The sequence below is a fragment of the Apteryx mantelli genome, chromosome 37, assembly GCF_036417845.1.
Source record: "Apteryx mantelli isolate bAptMan1 chromosome 37, bAptMan1.hap1, whole genome shotgun sequence".
In the NCBI taxonomy this organism is placed as follows: domain Eukaryota; kingdom Metazoa; phylum Chordata; class Aves; order Apterygiformes; family Apterygidae; genus Apteryx; species Apteryx mantelli.
The window spans coordinates 263777-284862 of NC_090014.1; the positions used below are offsets into that span (position 1 = coordinate 263777).

General features: G+C 72.4%; 2 protein-coding genes across 2 annotated transcripts in view; one reads left to right on the forward strand and one right to left on the reverse strand.

Moving 5' to 3' along the window:
• PC (pyruvate carboxylase) overlaps positions 1–2962 on the forward strand; it is a 33507-nt gene extending 30545 nt beyond the window's left edge. Inside the window, exons 19-20 of the mRNA XM_067314780.1 lie at positions 420–560; positions 2714–2962. Of these exons, the coding sequence (XP_067170881.1) occupies positions 420–560; positions 2714–2962 (390 nt within the window). The remainder of the gene's footprint in view (positions 1–419; positions 561–2713) is intronic.
• A 3864-nt stretch (positions 2963–6826) lies between these two features.
• On the reverse strand, positions 6827–14303 carry OVOL1 (ovo like transcriptional repressor 1). Its single transcript, XM_067314767.1, has 6 exons — positions 14204–14303; positions 10514–10680; positions 10286–10358; positions 9733–9759; positions 9128–9301; positions 6827–7116 (listed from the first exon to the last, which is right to left on the reverse strand). The coding sequence occupies exons 1-6, from the start codon at positions 14301–14303 to the stop codon at positions 6827–6829; spliced, it is 831 nt and encodes a 276-aa protein (XP_067170868.1).
• Between the last annotated feature and the right edge of the window lie 6783 nt (positions 14304–21086).

A 21086-nucleotide genomic window follows, 5' to 3' on the forward strand; every position in this document is an offset into this window, starting at 1 on the left:
CTGCACGCTGCGCTCTCGCCCACCCACCGGGCTGCCCCGGCCCTCGCACGCTCACGGCGGCCGTCGCACGCTCGCAGGGCTCTTGCACGCTCACAGTGGCTCTTGCACGCTCACGGCAGCCCTTGCACACTCATGGCAGCCCTTGCACGCTTGCAGGGCTCTTGCACGCTTGCAGGGCTCTTGCATGCTCGCATGGCTCTTGCACGCTCACAGTGGCTCTTGCACACTTGCATGGCTCTTGCACGCTCGCGGTGGCTCTTGCACGCTCGTGACAGCCCTCACACACTGGCGGTGGCCCTCGCACACTGGCGGTGGCTGTCGCACACTGGCGGTGGCTGTCGCACACTCGCGGTGGCCCTCGCACGCCGGCGGTGGCCCTCGCACGCTGACGCGCGGGCGGGCGGGCGGCGCGGCGGCAGGTGGAGCTGGAGCGGGGCAAGACGCTGCACATCAAGGCGCTGGCGCTGGGCGACCTCAACGCCGCGGGGCAGCGCGAGGTTTTCTTCGAGCTCAACGGGCAGCTGCGCTCCATCCTCGTGCCCGACACCCGCGCCATGAAGGTGGGCGCCGGGGGGGCCCCAAGGGACCTGGGGGGGTCCTGGGGGCGCTGGGAGGACGTCGGGGGGGTCCCAAGGGACCTGGGGGGGTCCTGGGGGCGCTGGGAGGACGTCGGGGGGGGTCCCAAGGGACCTGGGGGGGCGCCGGGGGGGTCCCAAGGGACCTGGGGGGGTCCTGGGGGCGCTGGGAGGGCGTCGGGGGGGTCCCAGGGGCACCGGGGGGGCGCCGGGGGGACCCCAAGGGACCTGGGGGGGCATCGGGGGGGCCCCAAGGGACTTGGGGGGGTCCTGGGGGTGCTGGGAGGACGTCGGGGGGGTCCCAAGGGACCCGGGGGGGTCCTGGGGGCGCTGGGAGGGCATTGGGGGGGTCCCAGGGGCACCGGGGGGGCGCCGGGGGGGCCCCAAGGGACCCGGGGGGGTCCTGGGGGCTATACGGCCATCCCGGGGGGGACATAGGGGGGTCCCAGGTCACCCATGGGGGGATCCTGGGGACATGGGGGGGTCCCAGAGGCTATGGGGGGGTCCTTGGGGCCATGGGGGGGTCTGGGGGCTATAGGGGGGGTCCTGGGGGCACTGGAGGGGTCCCAGAGAATATTGGGGGCGTCCCAGGGACCATGGGGGGGTCCAGGGGCTATAGGGGGGTCCCAGGGACCATGGGGGGTCTGGGGGCTATAGGGGGGTCCCAGGGACCATGGGGGGGGTCTGGGGGCTTTAGAGGGGGTCCCAGGGACCATGGGGGGTCCGGGGGCTATAGGGGGGGTCCAGGGGCTATAGGGGGTGTCCCAGGGACCATGGGGGGGGGTCTGGAGACCATAGGGAGGTCCCAGGGACCACGGGGGGGTCCTAGGGACCATGGGGGGTCCCAGGGACCATGGGGGGGTCTGGGGGCTATAGGGGGGTTCCCAGGGACCATGGGGGGGTCCCAGGGACCATGGGGGGTCTGGGGGCTATAGGGGGGGTCCCAGGGACCATGGGGGGGGTCTGGGGGCCATGGGGGGGTCCCAGGGGACTTTGGGGGGGTCCTGGAGGCTATAGGGGGGGTCCTTGGAGACACAGGAGGGGTCCTTGGGGACACTGGGGGGGTCCCAGAGGATATGGGGGGGGATCCTGGGGGCCATGGGGGGGTCCTGGGGGCTATGGAGGGGTCCCAGGGGACATTGGGGGTCCCGGGGACCATGGAGGGGTCTGGGGGCTATAGGGGGGTTCCCAGGGGCTATAGGGGGTGTCCAGGGACCATGGGGGGGGGTCTGGAGGCCATAGGGGGGTCCCAGGGACCATGGGGGGGTCCAGGGGCTATAGGGGGGTTCCCAAGGGGCTATAGGGGGGTTCCCAGGGGCTATAGGGGGTGTCCCAAGGACCATGGGGGGGGGTCTGGAGGCCATAGGGGGGTCCCAGGGACCATGGGGGGGTCCAGGGGCTATAGGGGGGTTCCAAGGGGCTATAGGGGGGGTCCCAGGGGCCATGGGGGGGGGTCCAGGGGCTATAGGGGGGTTCCAGGGGCTATAGGGGGTGTCCCAGGGACCATGGGGGGGGGGTCTGGAGGCCATAGGGGGGTCCCATGGGCCATGGGGGGCATCCAGGGGCTATAGGGGGGTTCCCAGGGGCTATAGGGGGGGGGTCCCAGGGACCATGGGGGGGGTCCTGGGGACATTGGGGGGTCCCAGGAGCCATGGGGGGGTCCTGGGTGCCATGGGGGGGGGGTCCGGGGGCTATAGGGGGGTTCCCAGGGGCTATAGAGGGGGTCCCAGGGACCATGGGGGGGGGGTCCTGGGGACATTGGGGGGTCCCAGGGGCTATAGGGGGGTTCCCAGGGGCCATGGGGGGGTCCCAGAGCATATGGGTGGGATCCCAGAGACCATGGTGGGGTCCGGGGGCTATAGAGGGGGTCCCAGGGACCACGGGGGGGGGTCCTGGGGACATTGGGGGGTCTCAGGGGCTATAGGGGGGGTCCCAGGAGCCATGGGGGGGGTCTGGAGGCTATAGGGGGGGTCCGGGGGCTATAGGGGGGGTCCCAGGGGCCACGGGGGGGGGGGTGTCCCAGAGCATCCATGACAGCACAGGGGATATGGCGGGGGGGGACAGGGGTGTGCCAGGCACCCCCCCCCCACCGCCGCCCCCCGTTTTTGTGCCCCCCCCCCCCCCTCCCCGGATGCCAGGAGCGGCCGGCGCACCCGAAGGCGCAGCGGGGGGCGCGGGGGCAGGTGGGGGCGCCGATGCCGGGCGAGGTGGTGGAGGTGCGCGTGGCGCCCGGCGCGGCCGTGGCCAAGGGGCAGCCGCTCGTCGTGCTCAGCGCCATGAAGCTGGAGACGGTGGTGACGGCGCCGCGCGCGGGCACCGTGGCGCGGCTCCACGTGCGGCCCGGCATGAGCCTGCAGGGCGACGACCTCATCCTCGAGATCGAGTGAGGATGCGCCGCCTTTTTTTTTGGGGGGGGGGGGGGGCGTGGGAAAATAGGGGGGGGGGCGTGGGAAAATAGAGGGGGCTTTTCCCACGCTGCCGCATCCGGCTGCACCCCGAGGTCGGAGCCCGCGCGGAGGCGACGGGGCGATGGGGAAGGTTATGTGTCATCCCCCCCCCCCCCAAAATGGTACCTGGGGGTGTGACCCCCCCCCCCCTCCGCCTTTGCTGGAAAAGTGCCCTGAAATGGACCCCCCCTCCCAGCAATGGATTTCCCCCCCCCCCCCCAAATGGATGAGCCCCCCCCCCCCGAAAATGGAGCCCCGGAAGGGACCCTGAAAAGAGATGGGCCCCCCCCGCAAAAAAATGCTACCCTGGGAGGGAGCCTGGAAAGGGTGTCCTAAAATGGGCCCCCCCGGGAATGGATTTCCCCCCCCTCCCAAATGGAGCCCCCCCCCCAAAAAAAGGGATCCTGAAAAGAGACACCCCCCAAAATGGTACCTGGGGAGGGGCCCCCCCTAAAAGGGACCCCCCCCAAAATGACCCCCCCTGGAATGGCCCCCCCTCCCAAATGGCCCCCCAGGAATCGAGCCCCCCCCCCCAAAAGGGACCCCAGAAAGAAACACATCCCCCCCCCCAAAATGGTACCCTGGGGTGGGACCCCTGAAATGTGCCCCCCCCCCGAAATGACCCCCCCCCAGCAAAGGGACCCCCCCCCAAAAGGGACCTCCCACATCACCCCCCCGGCACTTTAGGAGCCCCCCCCCAACCATGAACCCCTCGCCAGCCCCGGCCCCGTCAGGCACCCCCACCCCCAAAAAAGGGGGGGCTTCACCCCGTGGGGGGGGCTCAGCGCCCCTGGGGGGGCTCTGCACCCTCTGGGGGGGCTCAGCACCCTTGGGGGGGATATAAGCCCTTTTGGGGGGGTCTCAGCACCCTTGGGGGGGATATAAGTCCTTTGGGGGGGCTCAGCACCCCTGGGGGGGGCTCTGCACCCTCTGGGGGGGCTCAGCACCCTTTCTGGGGGGCTCCCCCCCCATAACACTAACCCTGGAAACGGGGGGGGGGTCCCCACACGTGCCCCCCCCCACCGAGCTGCCTTATGGGAGTCCTGCGCTTTTGGGGGGGCCCCCCCAGCCCCCCCCTCCCCCCAGCTGCTGCCGAACTGGATGCTGGTGCCAAACGGGGGGGGCCCCCCCCCAAAAATACGATTTTGTGGGGGGGGGTCCCAAAGCGGGGGGGGGAGGGGGGGACACGGAGACTGTGACCAAAAAGGGAGAGACTGGAAGTGGGGGGGGGGGGCCGCCCCCCCCCCGTGGGAACAAACCGGGGGGGGGGACGACGACGACATGGGGCTCCCCCCCCCGGCCCCCCCCCTTCCCCGGGGGCTCCGGGGCAATAAAGACTGGACTAACCGCAGCGCCTGTGTGCCTCCCGTGGGGGGGGGGGGGGCTATAGGGTGCCGCCCTATAGGGCCTTATAGCGAGTGCCGCGGGGGTCTATAGGCGAGCGGAGCGGGCTCACGCAGCCCTATAGGAGACCCTCCCTCCCCCAGTGCCGGGGTGTTCTCCCAGCAGCTCCCACCGTGGAAGCCCTATACGTCCCCACACCTCTTATGGAGAGGTTCGGCCCCCCCCCCATAGAATGGAGCGCCTATAGAATAGCCCCCTGGGGAGTAGAGCCCGTTGGGGAGTACGGCCCTAGCGGCGCTCGTGAGCTGCTGCCCTGCCCCCCCCTCCTCTTTCTCTATAGGGGGAGGCGGTGGGCGGGGCTGGTCCCCTATAGCGCAAGCCCCGCCCCCTCGCCTATAGGCGCTCCGGCGCCTGCTATGCGCCGCGCTGGGCACCGCCCCGCGCATGCGCGCGGCCACGCCTCCCGCCCCTCGCCGCCTCTTCCCATTGGCTGTCGTGCGGGCCAATGGGAGTGGCGACCTCGCGCGCCCCCTCCCTCCACCCGCCCGGGGGGGCGCGTGCGCGGCGCGGCGCGCGGTCGCCATGGAGACGCGGCCTATAGGCAGAGGAGGGCCCGGGCCGGGCTATAGGCGACGTCCCGCCCCTATAGACGGGCAGGCGGCTGCGAGGAGGTCAGTGTGGTGGGGGGGGGGCGGATGGATGACGTCGTTCTGTAGGGGCTGGTGGTCGCCATAGGGGCAAAGCCGCTACCGGGCGTGTATAGGGGGCGGCTGTGAGGGGCAGGATGGGGGGAGGGGTGACCCCGCCCCCATCCTATAGGGGCCCTATAGCTCTTCCCACAGGTTTAGGGGACACAGAAGCAGTGGGGGGGGGTAGCCGGGGCCCATAGGGACAGGCAGGAGCCTATAGGTGAATATGTATAGCTTTATCTGGGCTCCCCTCCCCCACCACCACGCGATGCTGTGCTGCTGGGGGGCGGGGCCAGCCCTAGGGGGCGGGGCCTGCGCCCGGATGGGGGGCGGGGCCTGCCCGATGGGGGCGTGGTCGCTGTCAGCAGGGGGCGGCACCTGTTGCAGGTGGGGTGGGGCCTAGCAGCAGGGCAGGGCCTGAGAGCCCTGGAGGGGCGTGGCCTCTCCTAGGGGTGGGGCCTCAGTGCCCACCCAGGGCAGCATCTTGCTGGGGTGTGTGGCCTCCCCTTGGGGGCGTGGCCTAAATATTAATGTGGGGTCCTGGCAGTCAGGGGGCATTTGGCCTCCCTGCAGTGGAGGGGGGGGGCGTGGTCCGCACCCAAATTGGGCGTGGCTTAGCAGCAGCACCCCCCCCCAGAAGTGCCTAGCCCCTGCCAGGCAGGGGGCGGGGCCTGAACCCATGAGGGGCGTGGCCTAGAAGGGGAGGGCGGGACCTAAGGCCCAACACAGGGCAGCAACAAGGCCTGGCCAGGGAGGGGGCGTGGCCTATGAGGGGGCGGGATGAGCCAGGGCAGCGCCGCCTCCAGCCTTGTGTGCCAGCTTGGAGGGGGGGGCTCGAGGGTGGAGTCCATGGCAGCAGGGGGCGTGGCTCAGATGGTGGGTGGGTGTGCCCTAGGGGCAGGGGGCGTGGCCTAGAGGGTGGGATGAGCCAGGGCAGTGCCGCCATCAGCCTTGGGTGGCAGCTCAGTTGGGGGAGGAGCCTCAAGGGTGCAGTCCATAGCTGGGGGCGTGGCCCAGGTGGTGGGGCGTGGCCTGGTGTCAGGGGGCGTGGCCTAGAGGTTGGGATGGGCCAGGGCAGCACCGCCACCAGCCTTGTGTGCCAACTTGGTGGTGGGAGGGGGGGTTGAGGGTGGAGTCTGTGGTGGCAGTGGGCGTGGCCTATGTACAGGGGGCGTGGCCTAGGGGTTGAGGCAGGCCAGCATGGCTCCACCACCAGCCTTTCGTGCCAGCTCGGTTCGGGGGGGGAGCCTCAAGGGCAGAGTCCATAGCAGGGGGGCATGTCCCAGGCGGTGGGGGCGTGTCCTATGGACGGGGGCGTGTCCTAGAGACAGGGGGCGTGGCCTAGGGGTCGAGGCAGCCCAGCACAGCCCCACCACCAGCCTTGCGTGCTGGCTCCGTTGTGGGGGGGGGGGAGGAGGCACCTCGGGGGCGGAGTCCACAGCAGGGGGTGTGTCCTATGGACAGGGGGCGTGGTCTATGGACAGGGGGCGTGGCCCAGGGGTCGAGGCAGCCCAGCCCAGCTCCACCACCACCAGCCTTGCGTGCCGGCTCCGTTGTGGGGGGGGGGGGAGGCGCCTCGGGGGCGGAGTCCACAGCAGGGGGCGTGTCCTATGGACAGGGGGCGTGTCCTATGGACAGGGGGCGTGGCCTAGGGGTCGAGGCAGCCAGCACAGCACCACCAGCCCTGCGCGCCGGCTCCGTTGGGGGGAGGCACCTCGAGGGCGGAGTCCCCGGCAGGAGGGGGCGTGTCCCAGGCGGCGGGGGGCGTGTCCTAGGGGGCGGCGGGGGCGGGGCGGGGCAGGGCGGCCCCGGCGGCGGCGGCGGCCTTGCGGGCCAGCTTGGCGAGCAGGGGGCTGTGGGGGTGGCGCTGGCGCAGGTGGGCCAGGTGGCCGTCCTGGCTGTCGGCGGTGCCGCCGCACTCCTCGCACACGTAGAGCTTGGCGCGCCGCTCCTTGTAGGCGTAGCGCTGCGCCACGCCGTGGATCTTCTTGAGGTGCGACTCCAGCGAGCAGCGCTGCGTGAAGGCCTTCTCGCACAGGCTGCACTTGTAGGGCCGCACGCCTGCCGCGTTGGGGGGGGGGGGGGGGCGAACGTCTCAGCGCCGCGGCACGCTCCTGCCACCCCCCCGATCCGGGACCCCCCACCCCAATCCGGGACCTTCCTGATCTCGGACCCGCCTAGTTTGGGACCTGGGACCCCCCCCCCCCCCCCCAGTCTGGACCCCCCTGATCTGGGACCCGCCTGATCTCGGACCCGCCTGGTTTGGGACCTGCTACGCTGGGACCTGGGACCCCCCCGATCCGGACCCTCCAGTCTGGGACCCCCCCGATCCAGGACCCGCCTGGTTTGGGATTCAGGACCCGCCTGATCTGGGATCTGGGACCCCCCCCCCCGATCCGGGACCCCCCCGATTCGGGACCCACCTGGTTTGGGATTTGGGACCCCCCCCCCCGATCTGGCATCTGCCTGGTCTCTATGGAGCCCCCCCCAATATAGAACCTTCCTGGTCTGGGACCCCCCTGATCTGGGACCCGCCTGGTTTGGGATTTGGGACCCCCCCCCCGATCCAGGACCCCCCCCATCTGGGACCCGCCTGGTCCTATGAGACCCCCCCCCGATCCAGGACCTGCCTGGTCTGGGATTCGGGACCCTCCTGACCTGGGACCTGCCTGCGCTGGGACCTGGGACCCCCCTGATCCGGGATCCGCTTGGTTTGGGATTTGGGACCCCCCGATCCAGGATGCCCCTGATTTGGGATCTGCAACACCCCCCCCCCCCCCAATCCAGGACCCTCCTCGTCTAGATTTCGGGCCACACTAGAGCACATCACCCTGCCATCACCCTGACCGATCCCGATCCCAATCCCTGGCCGATCCCAATCCCCGGCACCCCGAACCCCAGCCGATCCCAAACCCCGTCTGATCCCTATCCCAATCCCTGGCTGATCCCAATCCCTGGTGCCCGAACCCAGCCGATCCCAAACCCCGTCTGATCCCTATCCCAATCCCTGGCTGATCCCAATCTCTGGTGCCCCGAACCCCAGCCGATCCCAAACCCCAGCTGATCCCTATCCCAATCCCTGGCCGATCCCAATCCCGGCGCCCCGAACCCCAGCCGATCCCAAACCCCGGCCGATCCTGATCCCAATCCCTGGCCAATCCCAATCCCCGGCGCCCCGAACCCCAGCCGATCCAAACCCCGGCTGATGCCTATCTGAATCCCTGGCTGATCCAATCCCAGCCAATCCCAATCCCTGGCCAATCCCAATCCCTGGCCAATCCCAATCCCCATCCGATCCTGATCCCCGGCACCTCGAACCCCGGCTGATGCCGATCCCCGCCGTCTCGCGGCCCTGCTCCCCGCCAGCTCCCGTCTCCCCGTGTCTCCCCCGTCTCCCTCCGTCTCCCCCGTCTCCCTCCGTCTCCCCCGATCTCCCCCGTCTCCCCCCGTCTCTCCCATCTCCCCCGTCTCTCCCGTCTCCCCCGTCTCCCCCGTCTCTCTCCGTCTCTCCCGTCTCCCCCGTCTCCCTCCGTCTCCCCTGTCTCCCCGTCTCCCTCCATCTCTCCCGTCTCCCCCGTCTCCCCCATCTCTCCCGTCTCCCTCCGTCTCCCCCGTCTCCCCCGTCTCTCGTCTCCCCCGTCTCCCCATCTTTCCCGTCTCCCTCCGTCTCCCCCGTCTCCCCCTGTCTCTCCTGTCTCTCTCCGTCTCTCCCATCTCTCTCCGTCTCCTGTCTCCCTCCGTCTCCCCCATCTCTCCCGTCTCCCCCGTCTCCCCCGTCTCCCCCGTCTCCCTCCATCTCTCCCATCTCTCCCGTCTCCCCCGTCTCTCCCGTCTCCCCCGTGTCTCTCCCGCGTCTCTCCCGTCTCTCCCGTCTCTCCCGTCTCTCCCGTCTCTCCCATCTCTCCCGTCTCTCCCATCTCTCCCGTCTCCCCCGTCTCCCCCGTCTCTCCCCGTCTCCCCCGTCTCCCCCGTCTCCCCCGTCTCCCCCGTCTCCCCCGTGTCTCTCCCGCGTCTCTGCCGTCTCTCTCCCGCATCCCGGCGGTGCCGGCGGTGCCGGCGGCTGCCTCCTCACCGGTGTGGGTGCGCACGTGGCGCTTGAGGTCGAAGGTGTCGTTGAAGCCCTTGCCGCAGTAGGGACACAGGTGCCGCTTCACCTCGCTGTGGCACTTGAGGTGCCGGTTGAGCATCCGCTGGAAGCCGAAGCTCTTCTGGCACACGGGGCAGCGGAAGGGCTCCCCCGGCCCCGATCCCGATCCCGATCCCGCTCCCGGTCCCGAGCCGAGCCCGGAGACGCCGCCCGGCCCCGCTCCGACGTCTGCCGGCACCTGGGCGCCCGCCGCCACGTCAGCCGTGCTGGGGGGGGGGGGAACCTGCTGCCCCCCGGGTACGGGGCGCCTCGCGTTGGGGACACCCGGATACGGGACCCCCCCCCCCAGGTCCCCAGGGACCCTCCCCAAACCCAGGGACCCCCCCCCAGGTCCCCAGGGACCCCCCCAACCCCAGGCACCCCCCCCATACTGGGGACCCCCAACCCCAGGGACACCCCAAAGCCGGAGACCCCCCCATACTGGGGACTCCTCTGACCCCAGGACCCCCCCCAGATCCAGGGACCCCCCCCCCCAACCCCAGGCACCCCCCCATACTGGGGACCCCCAACCCCAGGGACACCCCAAAGCCGGAGACCCCCCCATACTGGGGACCCCTCTGACCCCAGGGACCCCCTCCAGATCCAGGGACCCCCCCCAGGTGCCCAGGGACCCTCCCCAACCCCAGGGACCCCCCCCAGGTCCCCAGAGATCCCCCAAACCTTGGGACCCCCCCATTACTGGGGACCTCCAACCCCAGAGCCCCCCCCCCCCATACTGGGAACCCCGCACCCCAGGTCTCCCCCAAACCCAGGGACCCCCCCATACTGGGGACCCCCAACCCCAGGGACCCCCCCCAGGTCCCCAGGGACCCTCCCCCAACCCCAAGGACCCCCCTCAAACCGAGGACCCCCCCCAGGTGCCCAGGGACCCTTCATACTGGGGACCCCCAAGCCCAGGGACCCCCCCCCAGGTCCCCAGGGACCCCCCCCATACTGGGGAACCCCCCCCCAGGTCCCCAGGAAACCCCTAGACCCAGGGACCCCTCACATTGGGGACCCCCCCCAACCCCAGGGACCCCCCCCCAGGTCCAGGGACCCCCCCAAGTCCCCAGGGACCCCCCCAAACCTTGGGACCCCCTGTACTGGGGACCCCCCCAACCCCAGGGACCCCCCCAGGTCCAGGAACCCCCCCAGGTCCCCAGGGACCCCCCCAAACCTTGGGAGCCCCCGTGCTGGGGACCCCCCCCAACCCCAGGGACCCCCCAAACCCAGGACTCCCCCCCCGTACTAGTGACCCCCAGCCCCAGGGACCCCCCCCATCCCGGGGACCCCCATCTCCCCCCCCCCCCCCCCGCGCAGCCCCCCCCTCACCTTGGCCTTGGGGTGCAGGAAGGGGCCGGGCGGGCGGCGGGGGGGGGCGCCGGGGGGGGCCGGCGGCGGCGGGGGGCAGCCGGGGCCGCGCAGCGTCATGTCGAGGGGGGCGGCCGCCGCCGCCGCCGGCTCGGGGTCCCTGCGCAGGGCGCAGCCCCCCAGGCAGACTGCGGGGGGGGGGTCAGGGTCAGCGGGGGGGTCCATATCCCCCCCAAATCCCCCCCCAAATCCACCCCAGGCAGACTGGGGGGGGGCGGGTTATGAGGGGACCCCAAATCCACCCCAAAATCCACCCAAAATCCACCCCAAATCCACCCCCAGGCAGACTGGGGGGGGGTCAGGGTTACCGGGGGGCCCCAAATCCCCCAGATCCACCCCAAAATCCACCCCAAATCCCCCCCGGGCAGACTAAAGGGGGGCCAGAACCCCAAATCCCCCAAATCCCCCCAAAATCCCCCCCCAGGCAGACTAAAGGGGGGCCAGAACCCCCAAATCACCCCAAATCACCCCAAAATCCCCCCCCAGGCAGACTAAAGGGGGGCCAGAATCCCCAAATCCCCCCAAATTCCCCCCCAAATCCCCCCCGGGCAGACTAAGGGGGGGCCAGAACCCCCAAATCCCCCCCAGGCAGACTGGGGGGGCCGGGTCACCGGGGGGGCCCAAATCCCCCAGATCCACCCCAAAATCCACCCCAAATCCCCCCCAGGCAGACTAAAGGGGGGCCAGAACCCCCAAATCACCCCAAATCACCCCAAAATCCCCCCCCCCAGGCAGACTAAAGGGGGCCCAGAACCCCCAAATCCCCCCCAAATCCCCCCGGGCAGACTAAGGGGGGGGGCTGTGTTGCAAGAGGGACCCCAAAATCCCCTAAAATCCCCCCCAATCCCCCCCCCTCTCAGGCAGCCTTTGGGTGGGGGGGGTCAGGGTCAGAGTCAGGAACCCCCAAATCCCCTCAGATCCCCCCCAAAATCCGCTCCCCCCCCCCTCACCCCCGACCCGCGGGGCAGGCGGGGCCGCGGCGGCCGCGGTAAACAAGGGCCCCCCCGGACCGGTCGGGCGGCTCCATTAGCGCTAACGAGGCGGCCGCTAATTAAGCGTTTCCGGCGGGGTGTCGCCAGCTCCGGGCCCCCCCCGCCCCCCCCGGCGGCAGCGGCGACGCCGCAACCAGTCGGCCCAGTCCGGCCAACTGGGGCCTGGCGCCGCCACGCAGGGGCCCAGGCGTCCGGGCGGGTCTGCGTCACCCCACGGACAACGTGGTCCCGGGGGCCCAGGCGTCCGGGCGGGTCTGCGTCACCCCATGGACAACGTGGTCCCCGGGGGGGCCCAGGCGTCCGGGCGGGTCTGCGTCACCCCACGGACAACGTGGTCCCGGGGGGCCCAGGCGTCCGGGCGGGTCTGCGTCACCCCACGGACAACGTGGTCCCCGGGGGGCCCAGGCGTCCGGGCGGGTCCGGGTCACCCCACGGACAACGTGGTCCCCGGGGGGCCCAGGCGTCCGGGCGGGTCTGCGTCACCCCACGGACAACGTGGTCCCCGGGGGGGCCCAGGCGTCCGGGCGGGTCTGCGTCACCCCACGGACAACGTGGTCCCCGGGGGGCCCAGGCGTCCGGGCGGGTCCGGGTCACCCCACGGACAACGTGGTCCCCGGGGGGCCCAGGCGTCCGGGCGGGTCTGGGTCACCCCACGGACAACGTGGTCCCCGGGGGGCCCAGGTGTCCGGGCGGGTCTGCGTCACCCCATGGACAACGTGGTCCCCGGAGGGCCCAGGCGTCCGGGCGGGTCTGCGTCACCCCACGGACAACGTGGTCCCCGGGGGGCCCAGGCGTCCGGGCGGGTCTGCGTCACCCCACGGACAACGTGGTCCCCGGGGGGCCCAGGCGTCCGGGCGGGTCTGCGTCACCCCATGGACAACGTGGTCCCCGGGGGGCCCAGGCGTCCGGGCGGGTCTGCGTCACCCCACGGACAACGTGGTCCCCGGGGGGCCCAGGCGTCCGGGCGGGTCTGCATCACCCCATGGACAACGTGGTCCCCGGGGGGCCCAGGCGTCCGGGCGGGTCTGGGTCACCCCATGGACAACGTGGTCCCCGGGGGGCCCAGGCGTCCGGGCGGGTCTGCGTCACCCCACGGACAACGTGGTCCCCGGGGGGCCCAGGCGTCCGGGCGGGTCTGCGTCACCCCACGGACAACGTGGTCCCCGGGGGGCCCAGGCGTCCGGGCGGGTCTGCGTCACCCCATGGACAACGTGGTCCCCGGGGGGCCCAGGCGTCCGGGCGGGTCTGCGTCACCCCACGGACAACGTGGTCCCCGGGGGGCCCAGGCGTCCGGGCGGGTCTGCATCACCCCATGGACAACGTGGTCCCCGGGGGGCCCAGGCGTCCGGGCGGGTCTGGGTCACCCCATGGACAACGTGGTCCCCGGGGGGGCCCAGGCGTCCGGGCGGATCTGGGTCACCCCATGGACAACGTGGTCCCTGGGGGCCCAGGCGTCCGGGCGGGTCTGCGTCACCCCACGGACAACGTGGTCCCCGGGGGGCCCAGGCATCCGGGCGGATCTGGGTCACCCCACGGACAACGTGGTCCCCGGGGGGCCAGGCGTCCGGGCGGGTCCGGGTCACCCCATGGACAACGTGATCCTGGGGGGCCCAGGCGTCCGGGCGCCGCCACCGCCACCGCTGCCTCAGGGGCCCAGGCGTCCGGGCGGGCGGCGGCCGCGTGGCTCCTGCCCCACCCGGGAGCGGCTCTGCCCCGGGCCTGTCATTACGGGGTTAATCACCCGCCCGGCGCCCGGACGCCTGGGCCCCTCGGGGGCAGGAGGGGAGCGGAGGGAGGGAGGGAGGGCAGGGGCGGCCCCCCCCCCCACACACACCCCGTCCCGTCCGGACGCCTGGGCTCGCCCTGCCAAGGGGAGGGGGCACCCGGACGCCGGGGTCCTTTGGGGTCCCTGGGGGTCAATGGGGGTCAATGGGGGTCTCCCGGACGCCTGGGTCCCTTGGGGGTCCCTTAGGGGTCCCTGGGGTTCAGTGGGGGTCCTTGGTGCTCTGTGGGGCACCCGGACGCCTGGGTCCCTTGGGGGGTCCCTTAGTGGTCCCTGGGGTTCAGTGGGGGTCCCTGGTGCTCTATGGGGCACCCGGATGCCTGGGTCCCTTGGGGTTCCTGGGGGTCAATGGGAGTCCCGGGGGGTCAGCAGGGGACACCCGGACGCCTGGGTCCCTGGGGGTCCCTTGGGAGTCCCTGGGGGTCAATGGGGGTCCCTGGGGGTCAGCAAGGGTCCCCCGGACACCTGGGTCCCTTTGGGGTCCCTGGGGGTTCCGGGGGTCCCGGGAGGTCCCTGGTGCTCTATGGGGCACCCGGACACCTGGGTCCTTTCGGGGTCCCTCGGGGACACCCGGACACCTGGGGGTCCCTGGGGGGTCCCTGGGGGTCTCCCAGATGCCTGGGTCCCTTTGGCATCTCTTGGGGGTCAATGGGGGTCCCTGGGGGTCCCCGGACACTGGGGTCCCTTGGGAATCCCTTGGGGGTCCCCGGGGGTCTCCCAGACACCGGGGTCCCTTTGGCATCTCTTGGGGGTCCCTGGGGGGTCCCTGGGGGTCCCCGGACACTGGGGTCCCTTGGGAATCCCTTGGGGGTCCCCGGGGGTCCCCGGTGGGGGGGTGCAGCGGGGGGGGGGTGGGGGGGGGGACGCGGCACGTACTGGGCACGTAGATGTCGGCGCGCTGCTCGTCCGGCAGCTCGCTCCAGTTGCGCCTGGCCGTGGCCACGCAGGGCTTCTTCACCAGGAAGGCGCGGGGCATCGCCGGATCCCGCCCGCCGGATCCCGCTCGCCGGGTCCCGCCCGGCCCCGGGGCCTCGCTGCCGCCGAGCGCCGGCCGGATTCGGCCTCCGAGACCGAATCCCGGGTCAGTCGCAGCGGCGGATCCCAGATCCCGGGTCAGTTCCGGCCCCGGATCCCAAATATCCGGTCAGTTTCAGTCCCGTCTCGCCGATCCCTGGTGGGTTTCAGTGTCGGATCCCAAATCTCTGCTCCGTTTCCGCGTTGGATTCCCAGATCCTGGCTCAGTTTCTGTGTTGGATCCCAAATCTCCAGTCAGTTTTGATCCTGGATCACAGATCTAGGTCAATTCCAGCTTCAGCTCCCAAATCTCCGCTCAGTTTCCGTCCTGGATGGCAGATTCCTGGTCAGTTTCAATCCCGGATCCCAGGTCAGTTTCACCACCGGATCCCAGATCCTGGGTCAGTTTCAGCCCCAATCACAAATCTCCAGTCAGTTCAATCCCGGATACCCAGATCCCTGGTCAGTTTCAGCACTGGATCCCAAATCCGTGGTCAGTTTCAGTGCTGGACCGCAGATCCCAGCTCGGTTTCCACGCTGGATCCCAAATCCTGGTCAGTTTCGGTGCCGGACTCGAAGTTATTGGTCAGTTTCAGTGCTGGATCCCAAATCCCCGGTCAGTTTCGGCGCCGGATCCCAAATCCCCAGTCAGTTTCGGCACCGGATCCCAAATTCCCGGTCAGTTTTGGCGCCGGATCCCAAATCCCTGGTCAGTTTCGGCACCGGATCCCAAATCCTCGGTCAGTTTCAGCACCGGATCCCAAATCCCTGGTCAGTTTTGGCGCCGGATCCAAATCCCCAGTCAGTTTCGGCGCCGGCTCCCGGCTCCGCCGCCGTCCCGGCTGCTCCGTGTGCTGCCGGGATGTTGCGTGCCGATGCCGTGGAAGCGACGCGGTGCTGGAGATGCCGGGCGTGCGGAGTCGTGTGGATCCGTGCGGCTCCAGGTGTCTCCGTGCGCAGCTCCAGGTGTCTCCGTGCGGCTCCGTGCGGCTCCGGGCGTCTCCGGGTGTCTCCGGGCGCCCGGGAAGGGCTTTATGGGGCCGCAGCCGGCGGGACCGGTCGGGCCGGGCGGGAGCCGGAGCCGCACGGAGCCGGTCGGGCCGGCGCCGCGTTGGGAAATAACGGGGCCAGCGGGAGCCCGCGGCGCCCTGACGCCCCCGACGCCGCCACCGGCTCCGGCTCCGCGCGGGGACGCGGGACACCGGGACGTGGGGACACGGGGGGACGCGGGGACACGGGGGGACGCGGGGACACGGGGACGGACGTGTGTCCCTGTCCCAGCCCCACGCGTGTCCCCGTGTTGGACCCACGCGCGTCCCCATCCCAGTCCCCTTCCCGGCCCCACACGTGTCCCCACACCAGCCCCACACATCCCCATCCCGGCCCCATGTGTGTCCCCATCCCAGCCCCACACTTGTCCCCATGTTGGACCCACACGTGTCCCCATCCCAGTCCCCATCCGGCCCCACACATCCCCATCCTGGCCCTACGTGTGTCCCCATCCTGGCCCCACAAGTGTCCCCATGTTGGACCCACACATGTTCCCAAACTGGCCCCACACGTGTCCCCATCCCAGTCCCCATCCCGGCCCCACACATGTCCCCATCCAGGCAATGTGCGTGTCCCCATCCCAGCCCCACATGTGCCCCATCTTGGCCCTATGCATGTCCCCATCCTGGCCCCACACGTGTCCCCATCTTGGCCCCACAAGTGTCCCCATGTTGGACCCACACGTGTCCCCATCCCAGTGCTCATCCTGGCCCCACACGTGTCCCCATCTTGGCCCCACACGTGTCCCCATGACAGCCCCACACATGTCCCTATGCTGCCCCAATACGTGTCCCCATCTTGGCCCCACATGTGCCCCACCTTGGCCCCACATGTGCCCCATCTTGGCCCCACAAGTGTCCCAATGTTGGACCCACGCGTGTCCCCATCCAGGTCCCCATCCTGGCCCCACACATGTCCCCATCTTGGCCCCACATGTGCCCCATCTTGGCCCCACAAGTGTCCCAATGTTGGCCCCACGCATGTCCCATCTTGGCCTTATGCATGTCCCCATGTTGGACCCACACGTGTCCCCATCCCAGTCCCCATCCCGGCCCCACACGTGTCCCCATCTGGGCAACGTGCGTGTCCCCATCCCAGCCCCACATATGTCCCCATCTTGCCCCACATGTGTCTCCATCCCAGCCCCACATGTGTCCCCATCTTGGCCCCACACATGTCCCCATCCAGACCCCACGCATGTCCCATGTTGGACCCATGCATGTCCCCATCCCGGCCCCACATGTGCCCCATCTTGGCCCTATGCATGTCCCCATCCTGGCCCCACACGTGTCCCCATCTTGGCCCCACACGTGTCCCCATGTTGGACCCACACGTGTCCCTATGCTGCCCCCATACGTGTCCCCATCCTGGCCCCACATGTGTCCCATCTTGGCCCTATGCATGTCCCATGTTGGACCCACACGTGTCCCCATCCCAGTCTCCATCCCAGCCCCACACGTGTCCCCATCTTGGCCCCACATGTGTCCCATCTTGGCCCCACAAGTGTCCCCATGTTGGACCCACACGTGTCCCCATCCCAGTCTCCATCCCGGCCCCACACGTGTCCCCATCTGGGCAACATATGTGTCCCCATCTTGGCCCCACATGTGTCCCCATCTTCGTCGCACACATGTGCTCCATCCTTGCCCCACACATGCCCCACCTTGGCCCTATGCATGTCCCCATGTTGGACCCACACATGTTCCTAAGCGGGCCCCACACGTGTCCCCATGCCAGCCCACGCGTGTCCCCATCCAGGCCCCACACGTGTCCCCATCCAGGCCCCACACGTGTCCCCATGCCAGCCCCACGCGTGTCCCCATCCAGGCCCCACACGCGTCCCCACGGCACCTGGGGGTCGCCCCCCTGCCCGGCGCCTCTCGGCGCCTTCCCGGCCACGCGTGTTCCCGGCCACGCGTGTTCCCGGTCACGCGTGTTCCCGGCCACGCGCCGCCGCCCAGGCTCCGCCCCGTCGGCACCCGGGGGCGGGGGAGGGGCCCGGCCCGGACGCCTGGGCCCCGACACCCCCCCCCCCACCCCCCCCCCCCAGCCGCAGCCCCAGCGGGACGCGGAGACGCCCGGGAGGCGCCGGAGGAACCGGTCGCACCGGGACGGCCCCGGGCGAGTAACAGGCACCCGGACGCCTGGGCCCCCAACGGGGACGTCCGGACGCCTGGGTCCCCTTGGGGGGGGGCACCCGGACGCCTGGGCCCCTAACAGGGACGTCCGGACGCCTGGGCCCTCTTGGGGGCACTCGGACGCCTGGGCCCCTTAGGGGACACCTGGATGCCTGGGCCCCCTTGGGGGGGGCACCCGGACGCCTGGGCCCCCAACGGGGACGTCTGGACGCCTGGGTCCTCTTGGGGGGGGCACTTGGATGCCTGGGCCCCTAACAGGGACACCCGGACGCCTGGGTCCTCTTGGGGGACACCCGGACGCCTGGGCCCCCAACGGGGACACCCGGACACCTGGGTCCTCTTGGGGGGCACCCGGACGCCTGGGCCCCCCCGAGGGCAGCGGTCACAGCAGGGGGGAGGAGCCGGACGCCTGGTTCCCCCCGGGGCGGAGGGGACCCGCCCGGACGCCTGGGCCCGCTCGGCAGCGGGGCGGCTACGTGCCGCTGCGCCGGGGCGGCCCCGTTGCCACGAGCCAGGGCGGCGCCGGCCCGCGGGGCCCAGGCGTCCGGCCCGTCTTTCCGGCCCCGGTGGCTTCGGGGGGGCCGGGGGGGACGGACGCGGGGGAACCAGCCCGCCCGGCCCGCTGACTCACGCGGCCTCGGCTGCCCCCGGGGCCCAGGCGTCCGGGAGCCCCCCCCGCCCCCCCCCCCGGGGCCCAGGCGTCCGGGTGCCTCTCCAGGGGCCCAGGCGTCCGGGGGCTATAGGGACCCGTCAGGGCTATAGGGGCCCCGGGGGGGGGGGCATAAAGGCTCTAGGGGGTCGCTGGGGTCTGTGGTTGCTGGAGGGGGCTATGGGGGGCTATAGGGGGTCTGGGGTTTCCATAGGGGCCGTGGGGGGGGCTATAGGGGGTCTATGGGGTCGCTGGGGGCTGAGAGGAGCCACAGGGGCTATAGGGGGTTTTGGGGGTCCACAGGGGCTATAGGGGGCTACAGGTGCTATGGGGGGTCCATAGGGGCTATAGGGGGGCCTATGGGGTCCATAGGGGACCCTGCAGTCCCCTCCCATAGCCCAAAATGCCCCGCGACCCCCCCTATGCCCTGCGGTGACCCCCAGCATCCCACAGTTCCCCGCGGCGGCCCGGAGGCGCCGCGCTGTATCCCACAGCGCCCCGCGAGCGCCCCGCTGTATCCCGGCAGGCCCCGCGGCGGCGCCGAAGCGCCCCGCTATATCCCGGCGGGCCCCGCGGCGGCGCCAAAGTGCCCCGCTATATCCCGGCAGGCCTCGCGGCGACGCAGAAGCGCCCCGTTGCATCCCGGCGCGCCCTGCGGCGGCGCAGGCGCAGCACCTTCCTCCCCCCCCACTCCTGCGCGGCCGCCATGGCGCCGGCGGCCGCCGAGGCCTGGGCGCGGCTCGGGGCGGCGCTGGGCGGCGGCGACCACCGGGACCCGCCCGCGGTGCGCGCGCTGCGCGGCCCCGCCCCCGCCCGCCGCCACCAGGTGCGCGCCCGGACGCCTGGGCCCCCCCCGGGGGGGGGAGGGGGAACCCGGACGCCTGGGCCCCTGTTGGGGGGCAGGAAGTGACACCTGGGTCCCCAGAGCGAGGCCTAAAGGGGGGGAGGGATGGGCTTCCCCGGACGCCTGGGCCCCCTTGACCCGGACACGTGGGCCCCCCCGACCCGGACACGTGGGCCCCCTTGACCCGGACGCCTTGGCCCCCCCGACCCGGACACCTGGGCCCCCCCATTCCCGGACACCTGGGCCCTCCCTGACCCGGACACCTGGGACCTCCCAACCCGGACGCCTGGGCCCTCCCCGACCCGGACGCCTGGGCCCCCCCGCAGGTGTCGGTGCTGTGGCTGCTGCTGGAGTCTCCCGGTTCCGTGTGCCCGAGCCGGGCGGTGGGCGAAGAGGCGGCCGAAGCCCTGCTGGAGCTGCTGGCGCTGCCGGAGCCGCCGGGGCCCCCGCGCGCCCTGCTGCTGCTGGCCACCGCCACCGTCCTGGTGGCCACCGGCGCCGCCACCGCCGCCGCCGCCTTTGCGGCCCTGCTGCTGCGCCCCGACGAGCCGCGTCCCGCCGCCGCCGCCGAGTGCCTGCGCGAGCTGCACGCCGCCCGCCCGCCGCTGCTGAGCGCCTGCCCCGCGCCGCCACTGCCGCTGCCCTGCGGCCGCCCGCCGCCGGTGCCGCTGGCCCTGCTGCTGGCGGCCGCCCCGGCGCCCGGCGCCGTGCCGGCGCTGCTGGCCGGCGCCTTCCTGCAGCCGCCGGCCGCCCAGGCGCAGGCGCTGTGGGCGCTGAGCGGGGCGGCGGTGCCGGCGCCGGCCGTCTTCAAGGCGCCGCTGGTGCGGCTGCTGGGCAGCGGGGAGGCGGCGCCGCTTCACGCCGCCCTGCGCCTCAAGGCCGCTTTCGGCGAGGCGCTCTTCACCGCCGAGGACGAAGCCTTCCTGCTGCGGCGCCTGGCCGGGCTGGCGCAGCACCCGGCACTGCCGCCGCCGCGCCGCCTCTTCTTCCTCGAGTGCGTCGCCGCCTTCCCCGAGAACCGGCCGCTGGGCGCCGGCGGGCCGCCGGTGCTGCTGACGCCGCGCCTGGCCGCCGGGCTCTTCCCGGGGCGCTGCGACGCGCCGCCCGGCGCCCTGCTGGCCCGCTACGAGCTGGCGGCGGCCGTGTGCGCCGAGAACGGGGGCCGGGACGCCGAGCGGGGCGGGCGCTGCCTGCGGCGCCTGGCGCTGGAGCTGGCGGCGGCGGGGCCGGCGGCGGCGGGGCTCTTCTGCGGCGCCGCCGCCCTCTACGCCGCCCGCCTGGGGCCCGACGTGGCGCTGGCCGCCGCCGCCGCCGGCCTCTTCCTCCGCCGCCCGGCCCTGGCGCCGGCGCTGCTCGACTTGGCGGCGGCGGCGCCGGGCACCGGCTGGCCGGCGGCGCTGGGGCGGCGCTGCGGCGGGCCGTGCTGACGGCGGCGGCGGTGCCGCCGGCAGGGGACGCCGAGCTGCGCTGGCACCTGCGGGTGCTGGCGCGGGCGCCGGGGCCGGCGGGCGGCGCGGCGGCGGCTCGTTGCTTGCGGCGCTTGGCGGCATCCGCCGGCGACTGGCGCGGGGGCCACGCCGCCCTGGCCGCCGCCGCCCGCATGCTGCCGGCGCCGGGGCTGCCGCCGCCGGCCGCCGACGTGGACGTGCGCGACCGGGCCCGGCTCTACGCCGCTTTGGCCTCCTGCTTGAGCCCGGCCAAGCTGGGCGCCGTCACCCGTCCCGGCGACGCGGCCGCGGCGTCGCGGCCCCGCGGCTTTTCGGCGCCCGTCGCCCCCCGTCCCCGCCCGGCCCCGGAGCCGGCGCCGCTGCAGCTCCGCCGCCTTCCCCAACCGCCGCCGCCGCCGCTGCCGCCGGTGCCGGCGGACGTGCCGACGGACTCCCCCGCGGGCTACGGGCGGGCGGCGGCGCGGCGGCGAGCGGCCCCGGCTTTCCGCCTCCGCCTCCGCCTGGAGCCGGGGCCGCGGCGGCTGCTGGCGCTGCAGCTGCGCCTGGAGCCTCCCGGCAGCGGCCCGGTGCCGAAACCCGGCTGCCGGCTCTGTCCGCCCCGGCCGAGGTGTCGCTA